The 16,771-nt window shown below is 33.6% G+C and overlaps 1 protein-coding gene across 1 annotated transcript in view; it reads left to right on the forward strand.

The window, feature by feature from the left end:
- LOC116463608 (ventricular zone-expressed PH domain-containing protein homolog 1-like) overlaps positions 1-16,771 on the forward strand; it is a 119,488-nt gene that overhangs the window by 58,434 nt on the left and 44,283 nt on the right. The window contains exons 5-6 of the mRNA XM_032146790.2: positions 4,202-4,341; positions 7,640-7,774. Coding sequence (XP_032002681.2) covers positions 4,202-4,341; positions 7,640-7,774 — 275 coding nt within the window. The remainder of the gene's footprint in view (positions 1-4,201; positions 4,342-7,639; positions 7,775-16,771) is intronic.

Genomic DNA, 16,771 nt, shown 5'->3' on the forward strand with positions numbered 1-16,771 from the left:
TAAATCTCTCAAAATGGCTTCTCTGAGTTTGTTGTTTATTTATAAGCTATGTTCAGTGTGTAAATACTTACAGTCTAGCAGCAGTTTCAGCAAACATATTCATGTGTTTGAGCTTTTATATATCATTGTAGAAATACAGTTTCTACAACGCTCAGTTGAACACCCTGGGAAATAAGCCAGATACATTTATCTGACCCTTATTTCACTGGGAGGGAACTTTCAAAGGATAAGTTTTGTAAAGAATTCAAAATGAGACCTAATTTATTCCTTTTTTCCAAAACATAAAGCCAATTCTTTGATATTTCTACTAGCTATTAAAAAATCAAAGCCATATTCCATTTTTAATCTTAAGACATTTATCTCTAAACAAATATATACATACATATAATGGCATAGGTTATGAGTGGCCACCTGAGAAATGGGTTATAAGTGTCTAGTCTCCCAAGAAGAACGATGTGTTTCTTAGATACTGTCTAGTGAATGCATTGCAGGAATAAAGGCATATAAATGGCATTGTGGAGGAAGAGTGGCAGAAGAAACAAAGAATTCCAAAATGATTCTTAAAGATTTTGACTCAAAAAGAGGACCAAATATTCTTGCATTTTTGTATCATGTCTTTAAATTTATTTATCTGTGTAATATATTTGGTATGTTAACACATAACACATTATATTGTATAATTACTTATGTTCATGTTAACTTTAGTCTTTATAAAGACCAAACCAAATCCTTTGATTATTAGAAAAAGAAGCCATATTCCAATAAAAATAAAGAAACTACTCTCAGATTTGGTTGAATATGGAAAGCATTCTATATTTAAGACAGAATGACTTCTCTCTTCAACATTTAGTCTAGAAAAATGAATAATTCTTTTGGCATCAATTATACAATTATATAAGTAATATTTCAATGACTGAGATAAACTAAACATACCATCTGGAATTACCTTAAACATTTATGTTTATGTGATTGCTTTCAGGGTTCTCTACACTTAAAGTGCTTGTTTCTCTGACACTGTAAGTTCAAAATCTTGATCATTTTTCAAAGCATACCTCAAATATCTCCTTCTCCATGAAGCCTCCCCTTGTTCTCCAGTCGGAATGAGTTGCTTATTTCTCTGAGTAGTCATTATTATGTGTCCTTCCATTATCTCATAAACTTAAAACAACTTATAAACATTGTTATAAGTTCAGATGTTTCTCCCATTTGGCTGCAAGCTTCTTAAGAGCAGGACCATCATCATGGCCCCTATTGCTCTCAACACGTATCTGACACTCATCCATTCATTCATTCATCCAACAACAATTTATTGCATTCCTGCTGTTTGATACTATGGAATAAACAGGAGGGAAATACAGGAAAAATTAACAACTAAGTCTTAATGTCATGGGGAGAATTTTCCAAGCCAAGAAAGCTCTGAAAAAAAAATAAGGATAAAAATATTGGTACAGACCAGATGTACTGAAAGCATTAACAGAAGCCTTGTATCACAGAACTGATGTATTTTTATAGCCAGTGTATATGCTTCTAAGTTAAAAATCTCTCTCTTATATACTTTAACCATTTTATGTGATCTGAGACTCCTGTGGTTTGTGTATAAAAAGCTGGTAGGCTCAGAGTGAGTGAAATAAATCTAATCAATGTTTATTTTCAAAAGAAAACATGAATTGGCAGTAAAAATTTAGAGGGAGGAAAAAGACAGAAACGATTTTTTCATGGTAAAGGCCTAAAGTCCAACTTACAACTCTGAAGCTAACTACATGAATTCTTGGAAAAGAACTTGTTTCCTTTTGAAACTTTCCATTAAATCAAAACATATTGCTATCTCAATATATATGTTACACTTAGATTTATTTCAAATATCATTTTTGTATGTGCTCTTGAGATAATAGGTTTCCTATTTCTTTAGCATAAATTAAATTCAATTTTTCAGAGTATATGTGCCAACTTAAAAAAAAAGTATATCATTGTCAAACAACTTCTGATAGGGCAATTTTAAGTTGATATTATGCGCCATTCTATTCTCCCAGGTCTTTCTCAGTGCCAGACCTCCTGGTCTTGTCCACTGAGGCTTCAAGCACTCTTTACATCTCATGAGTCATTCGCCCACAGAATACAGACATGATTTCTGATTTTATACAAGAACACTGTATGTTCAACTTAAATCTTTTTAATTTCCTGAAACAATTACCTTCACAAAAACTAGTCCTCTTCTGTACCAATGTTTCAGAATCACAGAAAGCTATTAATTATTAACATTTCTGTATATATCTCTAACTTGCCCTGTCACATTATTGTTTGGTTTCCAAGACCTTCTCCTCTAATCTCTCATTGGCCACTCTAAGATTTTCCAAACTTTTCCTGAAAAGCCTGTCACTTCCTTCATACCTGACCTCTGATAGAGCACAGATAAGTCTTACTCCCCCATTCTCTAGAGAATTCAACAACACTCTGTCTTAGGTGGGGACTGACTCTGTCGCCTGTACTAGGATCCTTATCAGCTTTTATTATTTTGTTTGTTTGATTCTAGAGACGTGGTCTCACTATATTGCCCAAGCTGGCCTTGAACTCCTGGGCTCAGGGATTCTCCCACTTCTGCCTCCCAAGTAGCTAGTATTACAGGTGTGTGCCACTGTGCCTGGCATTTCTCATCGACTTTCAACAAACTCTAGTCCATTTCAAGAGTAGAGCATACTGGATCACTGAATCTATTAATTTTCTTTCTTTCTTTCTGTCTTTCTTTCTCCCTTTCTTTTTTTTGTTTTGCTTTGTTTTGTTTTTTTTTTGAGACGGAGTATTTCTCTGTTACCCAGGCTAGAGTGCAGTGGCATGAACTCACCTCACTGCAGACTCCACCTCCTGGGCTCAAGCCCACCTCCTACTCAGCCCCCCAAGTAGCTGGGTCTACAGGCAGATGCCACCATGCCCAGCTAATTTTTGTATTTTTTGTAGAAAAGGAGTTTCACCATGTTGTCTGGGTTGGTTTCAAGCCCCTGAGATGAGGCAATCCGCCCACCTTGGCTTCTCAAAGTGCTGGGATTACAGGCATGAGCCACCATGCCTGGCCTCTATTAATTTTCAAAACATTTCACTTAAAATGTCAGATTAATTCTGAAACAAAAAAATACCCCATTAACTATCAGTATGACTCTACAGATTAAAAAAATCCCCAGTATAGTAGAGCCTAAAACATTCCAACATGGTATCAGCCCTGCTGAGTTCCAATCCTGGCTCTGCCACAGATTGAGCAGGCTTGAGCCATTTTTTCTGGATCTCTGAGCATCATTCATCATTCATCTCTCCAGACATTAGTTATCTATTAATAGTTATCGGTCATGTGCCAAGGTTATAAGAGCGAACAACACAGTCACAGTGGTTCACTAGACTGGCTTTCTAATGTGCTGTTACCTCATCTTTATAACAGAAATAATACCCATCTTGTAGGGTAAAATTAAATGAAGTCAAACACATAACACATGTGGAAGTCAATTAATGATAATGTTTATTATCCAGTACTTAACACAGTGCCTAGCACATAGAATCTCAACCCATATTTGCTTCATTCATTCATTTATTCATTATTCCTGTCTCTACCCATGGTGCCTCACCACCTCTACACCACTCACCCACTACTTCCTTCTCACTAAAGGATAATCTCATTAAGTCTCCCAGCTGAAATCCTTCAAGGTGAGATGACCTTTTCAATCCCGACCAGTACAGTTCACAGGAAGCTACACCTCAGCCAGAGTTATTTTGGAAGCTATCTCTAAGGCCCCTGCACAACCAAGAGAACAGCATCCACAGTTCATGGCAAGCCATTTACTACCCAGAAAATGCCTGGGTTTTCTTAATCCATTTGTTTATTTTTCCCAGGTTATCACTTCAAGGTATCCCATCAGATGAAAATGATGCAGTATCTCCCATTTTATTGGTGAGAGGGTTTTTCCCCCCATGGGAGTTGCTCAAAGAGTCTTCAAACATCGTTAATTAAAACAATAATAATAATAATTTAAAACGTCTTTATTTAAATCTACTTTCCATGAAATGGATCCACTCTCAAATATATAGCTGTTTGTAGTTATTAGCTCACAGTTTGAAAACTGAAGGATATTTTATAAAGGCATTTGTGTGTTGAAGTATCAACATAAAGTATAACTCTGGAAAGACCATAACGTTTAACGCTATATGTATTTGTTTCTAGACACTGTGAGAAGTTGTGTAGCAAAGTTGTTCTTCACCTGCTCCCTGAAGGGTCATTACTGCCTATACAGTAAGTCCAGTTTTATTCTCATCAGCCAAGAACCTCAGCCATGGATCCAGATCATGTTTCTATTTCAGCAGGTTTGTATAATCTGTGTTCATCGGGCTCTTTAATGAGCTTGTGGGATATGGGCTTATAATCATTTTTACTGAATTATTCTTTGGCCAGAGTTGGTATGTAGATAACAGCAATACATACATAATTCGTTAATAATTTTAACCTTGGTTTTTTTATATTTTAGGATAGTTTCCTTATAAAAGAAGGAATTATTAATCAGTTAGCCAAACATATTAATATCTTAAATATCCTTAGCTTTAAAAAAGAAGAATGAAAGGGAAAATTTCTTTGGTTAAACAACAGCAAAAACAGCTTATTTGGGAGAATAGCTTCCCTTATGTAGTGCTAGGCTTGATTTGTCTAGAGTCTTCCAATCTCCAATTAATGTTAGTGTCAGTATATTCTTTTTGACATTGTTAAGATACTGGAATGTCTCTTTTTTCTATAGAATATATGTACATAGGTGAAATTATGTAAAGAGCAACTTACAACTTGAGAATGAAGAATTTGATGCAGAGATGTTAGCATCAAAAGAGATTCTTATTTGAAAATAGTTTTCTCGGATGCACTAAACTTTCACATAAAATTTGAATGTAGATTATAAAATGTTAGCAATAGAAGGAATCTTAGGAATCATTTTTACAGATAAGAAAATTGAAGGGCAGAACTCAGATCGTCTGACCCCTGACCCAGTGATCTTTTTGTTGTCACACATATGTTGAAAAATAATGTATTTTTATTTTTAAAATGCATTATTTTATGCAGGTAGAAGCAGGGAGGGCAAAGGCAGAAAAAACAAAATGCAAATGTTATAACATGGCTGAAAAGCCAAACTATATGACACTTTATTTACTTCTGTTAATAAAACATTTCCATAATATCTCCTATAAAAATCACCAAGAAGACAGTTGTATTTCTTTATAAGATGAAGTCAGGCTTATTGGGAAATAATGAATTTTAATGCTGAATACATAATAATAATAAAGTAGAACTATAGCAATTAAGAAAAGAGACAGATTGGACATGCCTTAGGAATACTGTTTTTTTTTTTTTTCTAAAGCGAGTCTTCTTAGGAACATTTAATAACATCTCATAGAGAACAACTCACATTTTGGTGTGAACCAAATTGTATGTGAATACAAAAAACAGCATTGACTGTCTTTCCTTTTCTTGAAATAAAGACCTTATTTTTCTTCTATTTTGCTTATATTTTTCACTTAGTTTTCATCAGTAATTTTATATTTGGTTTCATCTTTGGCTTTGTTCTAAACAGTTGTCAGTTTTCTGAAAACAAACCAAGAAATCTTGATGGGTTTTTTTGCCCCTCAGTATTATTTTATTGACTTTGTCTGATTCTTTGTCTTTCTCTTTAAGCAAAATCACCAAAAGGTATCTGTGTATGCTACGTTTCCTCTGTGTTCATTTTACTGTAATGGTTTCTTCTTCCACACTTATGATATCGTGTCATTTTCTGCCTGAATTCTGGCTTTGGGGTAAATAAAAATCAAACTTTGACTTGATATTAATAATTACAACCTGGCACTACTCTTGTGCATTGGGCCAAATTCTTTCCCTTTTCTGTCAACTACACACATTCATACAGTTCCCAAATTCACAGATTCCAGTCTAAATGCTCCTGTTTAGATTGATTCATTAAATCAGGTCCTGTTGTTTAAATGAAAAATTGGGTGCTTCATCAGTTTTTGATAATAATCAATAATTTCTCAGATGTATCCACATTATGGGTTATGTAATTTATCTATTGCTGTCTCTTAAACTTTTTAAATCTGTGGATCACTAACCTGAGCATTAAGATCCTCTATCTTTTCCCATTCAGTACTAGAAATAGTTCATTTTGATGATAATAATAAAATTTTTCTGGAATAGTATTTATTAATCTTCATTCACTAAATAGAAACTTTGTACATACAAACTACTTAGTCTCATACATCAGTGCTTAGACAGTCATTGACATAAAAAGAAAATATGATTTCATAAGCCAATCTCATTATTTTATTATACATAAAGGATCCTTTATATCACATTGTATGTACGTAAATGGCATTTTATACCTTTATAGATGTTCTATACATTTTTTAAAAATTGTTCCTTTGAACTGAAAAGTTTCCTACATTTATAGGTATAACGCTATCACATGTAAATGATTATTAGACACATCACTGATTAGTAAATATACAAACACAAGTTAAAATCTTCTTTGAAAAGTTTATTTTCATTGGCTTGAATGAAATATATGTAAATGTGATTTTCTTTATGTTCACATTCTTACTGCTCAACATTTAGAGAAATTATCTTAAAGTTTTAAGAATATTCATCCATTATACATTTTAAAATTAAAACTGTTTTTGTGTCCCCCACACACCCACTCATACTGTTCATATTTGATTAATTTCATAATGAACTCAGTTATTTAATTTCTATTCTTAATGATCTACTCTGTATAAATAGACTTGATTTTTGTACTCTATTTTAATTTTATTCCTTAATTCCCAGATCTTTGAGAAAATAAATATGAATATTTATATTAACCATGTTCCAATTAAGGAACATCCTTGGGAAATCACTGAGATAAACACTATATTACAAAGGTTAGGCATATTTATGGAGATCATTATCAACTATCTTGAAAATACTATGAAATAATTTTAAATTTCAGTTAAAAAATGAAAATCCTGAAATATATCTTATGTTTGATCTTTTTCGTTTATTTATTTATTTATTTTTTTGACGGAACCTCTCTCTGTCACCCAGGCTGGAGTGCAGTGGCATGATCTTGGCTCACTGCAACTTCTGCCTCCTGGCTTCAAGCAATTCTCCTGCCTCAGCCTCCCAAGTAGCTGGGACTACAGGCTCCTGCCACCACGCCCGGCTAATTTTTTTTATTTTTAGTAGAGACAGGGTTTCACCACGTTAGCCAGGATGGCCTCGATCTCCTGACCTCGTGATCCGCCCATCTTGGCCTCCCAAAGTGCTGGGATTACAGGTGTGAGCCACCATGCCCGGCCTCGTTTAATTTTTTTAAGAGAGGTGGAGGTCTTGTTATATTGGCCAGGCTGGTCTCAAATTCCTGGTCTTAAGCAATCCTCCCGCCTCAGTACCCCAAACTGCTGGGAATACAGGCTCATTCACCATGCCCAACCCCCATATGTTCGATCTTTAAGACAGATCTTTTTCTTGTTTCATTTAAATTTAAATCATGTTAAAGTTCAAACCAAGGCAAACAGTGCTTTGAAATCAATCAAACAATACTATTGGGACAAGACATAGTATATCCTGTTTCTTTCTTTAATGCCCTTTCAGAGCCTGTTTCCTGAACCCCTGTCCATTCAGAGTCATTCTGTGCAATTCCTCAGAGCCCTGTGGGAGAAGACCCAGGGAGGGGATGCTTACAGCTTTGAAACTGCCATGATGGAGTCCACGTTTCCACAGCAGAAGGTAAATGTTCCTTTCCTTGGCCATGTTACAGGCCAAGATTTAAGACTGTCCTGAAACAGTTTCCCATTTTTTTTAGCAATTTAATTTCATCCTTCTTTCATTTACCTTTCTTTCATTATTATCATAAACACTTGTAAGAAATTATTTTCATGTGGTACCATAGTAGATTCAGAATAGAGTGGTACCAGTAAACAAGGACATTGCCCTTTGAGGTCTATATACTGACACAATACAGTTTCCTAGAGCTACGCAATAACTGCATGCATAGTATGAAATAGAAAAGATTTTACAGCTGGGTGTGGTGACTTGTATCTGTAATCCCAGCTACTCAGGAGGTTGAGGCAGGAGGATAATATGAGGCCAGTAGTTCAAGATTAGCCTCAATATCATGGCAAGACTCCATCTTAAATTTTTTTTTTTTTTTTTAATTAGCCAGGCATGGTAGCGCATGCCTGTAGTTCCACTACTCCTTGATCTTGGTCTTCCCAGCTCCAGAACTATAAAAAATAAGTTTCCATTATTTATAAATTACCCAGTCTTAGGTATTTTGTTATAGAAGCACAGTGACTATGAAAGAAGGCTTGAACTAAAGTTAGAAGTTATAGGAAGATTGGAGAGCTATTAAGAAAGTCAAATCAACAGGACTGACAGCCTGATGAGAAAAAGAATAATCCAGGATGACTCCAGGTGCATTGTTTGGCTAACTGGATGATAATATCACTCTGAAAATGAGAAATCACAAAGTAATCTGACGGAGCAGAAGAAGATAAAGCATTCTGGTTTACATATTTCGAATCCAAGCTGTTTATATGGCTAACTAGGTGGTGGTGGTTGTTAAATACCAATGTGGGCTTCAGGAAGAAAGCCATGACTGGAGATATGGATTTGGGAGTCACAAGTTAGCACTTAGTGTTATGGCAGAAGACTGGATTGCTCAAGGGAAATATGTATATTGAGAGAAAAGAATGGTTATTACTCTCTTCTAGTAAATATTATCAGCTTCTCTCTTTTAGCCCTTCCCAAACTCAAATATTCTGATTACTCTTATTTTGCCTTTTAGATAGCCCAGTAATAAGTAATGGATGCTTACTGAGCAAACCAGATGTTGTGAGAATAAATGATCATGGTGTCTGTCCTTGCTTTACTGTTGAAAAGGGAGACAAGCATGCCAATATTAAACAAATTCATAGTACAAACGAGCAGCAAATTAAGTACTCCAGAACTGGTCTCTTGTGAAACTAACATAATATTTTTTAAGTGATGAAGAATTCTAATAATATGAAAAATGAGCATGATTAATCAGAAGTTTATTTGTAATGCTCTGTAAGACACTAAAGACATATCAAACTGTTGCATCACTACTTTTTGGCTTGGGTTTAGGAATTCAACATGCAGTATTAAAAATAAAGGAAATGCCACAATTGCCTCAGTGTAGAGTAAAATGGAATTCTTTGTACATTTCATTCAAATTTTCAACTGTTGCATCATGTTTGAAGACAATGCCTCAAGTTGTCATAAATTTTTCATTGCTAACTGTATTTTAACTAGAGGCAACCAGTAAATTAAAACTTGGCAGGCTGCTTCAAATCCTGAGATTAAAAAAAATACTTGGCAAACTAGTTTTGTGCATACTCACAAGCATACTTATTCACATTTCTTGTATTTCATGCTAATAAACATTTCTCTAAGGGAAAATTAACTGTAAACAAAATTTAAAATTTTTTAAAGTTTTATGATTTGTTTTGTTCATGAGTAATAAAAAAAACTTTGATATCTGCAATGTACATTATGTGGCAAATTTATCTGCCCAAGTATTTCTCAAGTAGATTTTTTCCTATTTTTTTGAAGTGTTCTCTGTACCAAATTCAAAATAGCTGTAAGAATGGTGCAAAGTCTGCTTTATTTTCACAATAGGTGCCATATAGACATACATTAGTGATTTGAAAGAGATGGCCATGTGTGTATCGGCTGCAGTGACGGAGTTTCACTGCAGCAAAATGGATTCAGGTACACAAGAAAGAAGGAAGAAACTCCTAATGCCTGAGTATCTAGAATATAACATTCTGGACAATATGAAAAGAAGTTTGTTATTGTGGTTGCTTTTTAATAGAATCTTGGAATTTTAGAACTAAAAATTATCAGTGAGATATCTATTAAATTGCAAACTGCTTGAGGGCAGGGATTTTGCCGTATTTACCATTGTATTGCCAGAGCTATACGGTGCTTGGCACACACTAGGCTCTCTAAATAATACATATCAATTGAAGAAATTTAAAAATTCTGTCATTTTCTGGATGTTAAAATCGGAAGCAAAGGAACCTGTTGAAGGTCAGTGGCAGAGCTAGAACTGATACACATACCCTTGCGATATCAGGGTTGTCACAAATGAATCTGGTACTTCTCTCCTCTGGGCCCAGGAGAGGATCACATTTCCCTGTCTACTGAAGCAAGGCTGGCCATGTGACTTGCTTTAGCCAATGAAATATGGGAGGGGATATGTGTCACTCCAAGAGGAATCTTTTAAAAGCCAGTGTACTATTTTCTGCAATTCCTCTTTTCCTCTACCATGATGATGATGATTGTAGGAGCAAAAGTTGAAATTGAGTTGCCAGAAGATGAAAACAGCCTGCAATTCTAAGCCACCACATGGAGGGCTTCTGCTCTAGAGAGCCACCCAGTCCCACCACACATTTTGTATGAGAAAGAAACATCTGTTGTTTTGTTAGAATCTGAAATTTTGGTGTTAGTTATAGCAGCGTAACCTGCCTTTCTTGATTCGTACACCTACCAGAGTAGTTAAGCATGTTGGCTCTGAATCACCTGGCTTTGAGATCTGCTGTGCTCCTTACCAGGTGTGTGTCCTTCGTCTCTGTGCCCCAGTTTCTTTACTTGTACAGTGGAGATAATATCAGTACCTACTTCATAGCACTGTTTTGAGACTTGAATGAGTTAATACATACAGAGCTCTCAGAACAGTGGCCACACATTGTGATCTCTAAATAAATGTTAGCTAATATTCTAATCCCTAGCCAGCACCCCACCTCAAATAACACAAATTCAAACCCGTCTTACGTGCATTAAGGGAGGTTCAGAGTGGAGGTAGGAAGATGAACCTGATTGATAATCTCTCAAGTTATTGTATTCTACTTTGATCAGACCAACATTACCAGAAACGTTTTCCAAATTTCAATCATGAATTTTCAGTATCAAATTCAGCCAGGTGCAGTGACTCATGCCTGTAATCTTAGCACTTTGGGAGGCCAAGGCAGGCGGATCACCTGAGGTCAGGAGTTCAAGACCAGTCTAGTCAACATGGGGAAACCCCATCTCTACTAAAAATACAAATATTGGTCAGGCATGGTGGTGCCTTCCTGTAATCCCAACTACTCGGGAGGCTGAGGCAGGAGAATTGCTGGAACCCAGGAGGTGGAAATTGCAGTGAGCCGAGATCCCACCACTGCACTCCAGCCTGGGAGACAGAGTGAGACTGTCTCAAAAATAAATAAATAAAATAAAATAATAAATAAATTCAATCAAATTATCTTTTGCAAACTATATATCAATCTCACACAGGCATAAAAGTGTGGAAATGCATATGTAATATAATGCTAAAATATTTTTAATATATAAAAATAAAAGTTTAATATTAGTGAACTTAGTAAAATGCATGAATTCAATAGTTAAAATTTTTAAAAATTATCACTTAAATGACATTTGATAAAATCCAACAATCACTTTACTAACACACATTTTGTATAAAAATTGTATTAATGTCTGTGTCACTAGTTAGACTGGGTTTCCATGAGAACATATGCTTGTCATTGTACACCCAGCACCTAGAGCATTGCCTGGCATACTGTTGACACTCAGTGATATGTGTTGACTAAACAAAGTGAGTGAGCACTATTACTAACTAGAAATGGAAAGATGTGTTCTTAGCATAATAAATATTTGTCTGATAACAAAAGAAAAACTATGCCTAGTGGTGAACAACTGAAGATTTTTTATTAAATACTGAAATAAAACCAGAATATCCACTATAATCTTTATAATTTAGTATTGCTTGAAAGCATGAGCCACCATGAGAATATAAGCTCCATGAGAGCAGGGATCTTGTCTCCTTGTTTGTTACAGAATCCAGGATATCTAAAGAGCATGCCTGGCTCATACTAGGCATTAAAAATAATAATAATAATAATAATAACAAATAGAACACAAGACAGAAATAAGGAGTATACTATTTGAAATAAGAAGATAAATTCAACATTAGTTTTAGTTAATATGAAAATAAAAAGAACACTATTAGAATTAATAATAATAATTAACTTTACTGGTCATTTAGAATGTGCCAATAATTGTCCTGTTCATTTAATATCAATTATTTCACTTAATCCCAATGACAACACTATGAGATAGACAGCATTATTATTATCATCTTACAAATGAGTAAACTAAGTAGAAGAAAGATTAATTTTCTCAAAGTCACAGAGCAATGGAGCGAAATACACTTGAATGAACAGTGATATTACCACGTTCCTGATTGGAAATAGTAAATATTACAAAAATGTTAATACTTCCTAAGTTAATTAGCACTTTAACTGAGTTCCAATTTAAATTCTAAGAGAATTATTTTTTATCTCTTATGAAGTGATGGTAAAATACAGCCAGAAGGATAAATAGGTGAGACCAGTTTGAAAATTTTTGAGAGGGACAAAAAAGAGGACATTCCAAAACATTAAAGCACACTATAAAACCTACAATTATTAAATTACTCCACTTTTATGGAAAGAATTAATGCAGATAAATGGAACAGACTAGTCCAGAAACCAACACAAATATATACATTTAATCAGTTAATGTATATATACAATTGTTTAACTACATATGAAACGAATCCTTTTTAAAAAGCCTACATAAAAGAGAATGAAATCAAAACCCTAGAGCTAATTTTATACATATAGAAAAAATGTAAAAGTGTTTGCTATAATTAGAAATTAAACAAGGATACCTGTCATCACCTTCAAAATTTAGCATTTTACAGGGATCCTACCCAATGCAAGGAGACAAAAGCAGATAAGTATAAGGATTAAAACAGAATAAACCAGAAAGAGAAAGAGATAGAGATGAGAGGGAGGATGAGGGAAAGAGAAATTATTTATAGAAAATAAGATTATTTGTGTGGAAAGTTCAAAAGAATCTAACCTTTAGAACTTATACAAAAGATCCATAAACTTATTTGATATAAGATCAACATATAAAATCAATAACAAATCTATTAATGAGTAATAACTAAATAGAAAATGTAGAAAAGCATGCCATCTATAATAGCAGTAAAGACTATAAAGGACCTAGGAATAAATATAAGAAAAGCCGTGAAACTCTTTAATGATAAAAAATTTTTGAATATTAATGAAAAATTTTTAAAGACCTGAATTAATGAAAAGATATGATCTTTTCATGGTCAAGAACAACCATTATCATATAAATGAAAATTTTCTCCCAAATTAAAATGTAAGTACAATTTCATAACCAATCCTAATGGCAACAGACTTTTCTCATGGAGTTTGACAAACTGGTCCTAAATTTAGAATAAAGAAAATCGTAAGAAAGACTGTGGGGGAGGAAATTTTTATGCTACAGAAAAAGAAAACTCATGTGATTATTGCTGCAGGGATAAATTAATGGTAAATAATAAAGAGCCCAGAAACAGTCCCAATCATATATGAAAGCTTGGTAGGTGATAGAAGGGGGATTACAAATCAGTGAAGTGAAAGTAAAATATGTTTTAAATAATGTAAGGACATGTAACTTTTCCAAGCTGAAAAGATAAAAGTAGATCCTTCACAGACACCATATAGATCAATTAACTCCACATAAATTAAAGGCTTAAATGCAATCAATGAAATCTTATAACAATTAGAAGAAAATATCAAAAGTTATCTTTATAACTCCAGGATAAGGAAAATGTGACAATACAAGTCTTGGCAAAGATGTGAAAAAGTGGGAATGTTCACACACTCTTGATGGAAGGAAAATAGGTATACCTGTTTAGAAAAAAGAACACTTAAGAACATATATATATATTTATATATATATAGGCATTAATTAGACTCAAAAATGACAGCTAGATTACTGTTAAGATGGGTGAGTAACTTTATTTCTGAAGTCTTAATTCCATTTAAAGCTGATCATAAAAATGCTTAAATACAAGAAGGTTTTTATATTACAGTATATAAAATGTGCTAATACTACTCAGCTATTAAAAAGAACAAAGTAGTGTCTTTCGCAGCAACTTGGATGGAGCAGGAGGCCATTATTCTAAGTGAAGTAAGTCAGAAATAAAAAACCAAATACCGTATTTTCTCACTTGTAAGTGGGAGCTAAGCTATGAGTATGTAAAGGCATACAGAGTGGTATAATGGATATTGGAGACTCGGAAGCTAAAAAACTACATATTGGGTACAGTGTACATTACTTAGATGAAGGGTGCACTAAAATCTCAAACTTCATTCATCCATATAACCAAAACCCACTAATTTTCATTTTCAGACTTCTTAAAGAGCAATCTGGTCTTTATAATATAATCAATGGTTATATTATAATTTCATGTGCCCTATTTTTCTGCAGTTCTATTTCCAGATGAACTCTTACATATGTGCATCAGAAAACATGTACAGAAATACTAACTGAAGCATTTTTTGCAGCAAAAAATCAGGAGCAACCCAAATGTCCCTTGATAGAGGAACGTGGAAAAAAAATGTTGTGGTATAGTCATGTTATACAGGCAAGTAAAGTGAATTAATTAGACCTATATGTAATAGCATGGGATAAATCTTGAAAATATATTGAGTTTTAATAAGCAAGTTGCAAAACTATGATATGAATACTATGATAGCATAAATGTTATTGTATAAATTTTTAAAACACATCAAGCAGCGTTATGCACTATTTATACATACATACACTTAGGATAAAAATACGCTATATTTAGAATTATGCCAAGTTTATGATGAGGTTGCCTTTGGGTAAGGAGAAAGAGAGGAAAGGAAGGAGGAAAATGTTACCAGGGAAGAGAATTAAGGAGATCTCAATTTCATCTGTACTTTTATTGCTAAATAACCAGAAGCAAAATATTAGCATTTGTTAAGTCTGGCTGGCAGGTACATGGATATTTGTTAAACTGTCTTTTGTAGATGCTTTTCTGTCTTTGTTTTTTAAATTTAATTTAACCTGTAACTAATGTCAAAGAGTAAAGAATTGGTAGGTTTGACTACATAAAATATAAAGTCTGTAAAGAGCGAAACCTTTTATGCACAATAATTTTAAATGAAAATATTTGTAACAAGCATGAAAAACAAAGTTTAATATCCTTAAGCTACTACTATAAGTTCACGAAAATCAATAATCAATGAGCGAAGAACATGAGCAAATACTTAGGAGACTCAGTCCGTAAAAGATATTCAGCCTCATTAGTAGGCAAAGTAGTCAAAATTAAAATAAGTTACCCTTTTTAACACATTTTTTAAAATACAATAAATCAATGCTGGCTTGAGCAAGAGAGTTAAGGCACTCACACGTTTCTAAGTTGAAGTGTAAATTATTTCAACATTTCTAAAAAGCAATTTAGCAATGCAGTTCAAGTCTTAAAAATATTCATATCCTTTAACACAGTGATTCCACTTCTAGGAATCTGTTCTAAAGAAGTAATCGGAAACATGTACAAAACTTAAGATAAACAAACACAAAAAGTATTGCAGAGGGATTTGTAAATAGCCTAAATGTCTAAAGATAGGAGAATGAAATTATTATACATCCATATAAAAGAATATTTTTTGTAGGTCTAGTCCTGAATCCAGGTAAAATAATATTTTTAAAACAGGTAGATGAAATAGAGAGATAGGAAGATAGATAGATGATAGATAGATAGATAGATAGATAGATAGATAGATAGATAGATAGATATAACAATACACAGAGAGAGAGAACTATTTCCTGGCTCTCTCTGCTGAGAGAACAAAAAATATTAACCAATCCTGAAAAGTCATGTTTATGAGACATGTTTAATGATATGAAACACACTTACGGTAAATACCATATTTCAGGGTACAAAATTATTTTTATAAAGAATATTATTTGGAGGATTGCCCATTAAAACAACCAAAAGGAAATATAATAAAATGTTAATGATATAGCTCTAGTTGATGGGATTAGCATTTTCTTTTCTCTATATATTTCTTTTATAATCAAGGAAAAAATATTACTTTAAGTTATATTGCCTTATGTAAATGAGCAGTTTACTTGAAGAAAAATAGATTCTAAGACAATTAATTTCCATTATAAAATAAGGATTTTAGAAAGATGGTGGAAAAGCAGTTGATTTATTGAAGAAATGAGAAAGACCCCCATGGAACAAGTAGAGATTACTATTAATAATTTCGTTTCAGTGCGTATGCTACCCAACACTTCAGAGGGAATGGCACTCTGATTATCAGAGGACCAGAGAGTTGACAAAGTTGATTGGAGGATTACTAAAGGGCCAGAATTTCAGAAAGAAAAGGCCTTTATTAACACATATGTTCCAGTTACCAAAGCATAGGGAAATGTCGTATGCTGTAGAAATGGGATCTCAAAACTATGTCCCTTACAGAAAAAAATAAAATAAACTACATTTTCTGCTGAAATAAAATGTGCCCCATCTGGCTAACATTTGGTGATTTGTTTTCAGTCCGCATTGCTACAAACACACTTGATACTTCCCAGGATAATTGACAGGAGTGTCAAGGCATAAATAAAACTGAAACACTAATTCTGGGTGAAACCCAAGGAGACTGTCTGATGCTCCCACAGGCTTAGATCTAGTGTTTTGGGTTAAAGTGTTAATGTGCTTGAGTATATAAATGCATAAGTAAGTAAATAAAAGGTGGGCCTATTATATATAAGATATAACAGTTTTTATATATATATGTGTATATATATGTATGTATATATATGTGTATA

This window comes from Hylobates moloch, unplaced genomic scaffold (assembly GCF_009828535.3).
Source record: "Hylobates moloch isolate HMO894 unplaced genomic scaffold, HMol_V3 SCAFFOLD_44, whole genome shotgun sequence".
Lineage (NCBI taxonomy): Eukaryota > Metazoa > Chordata > Mammalia > Primates > Hylobatidae > Hylobates > Hylobates moloch.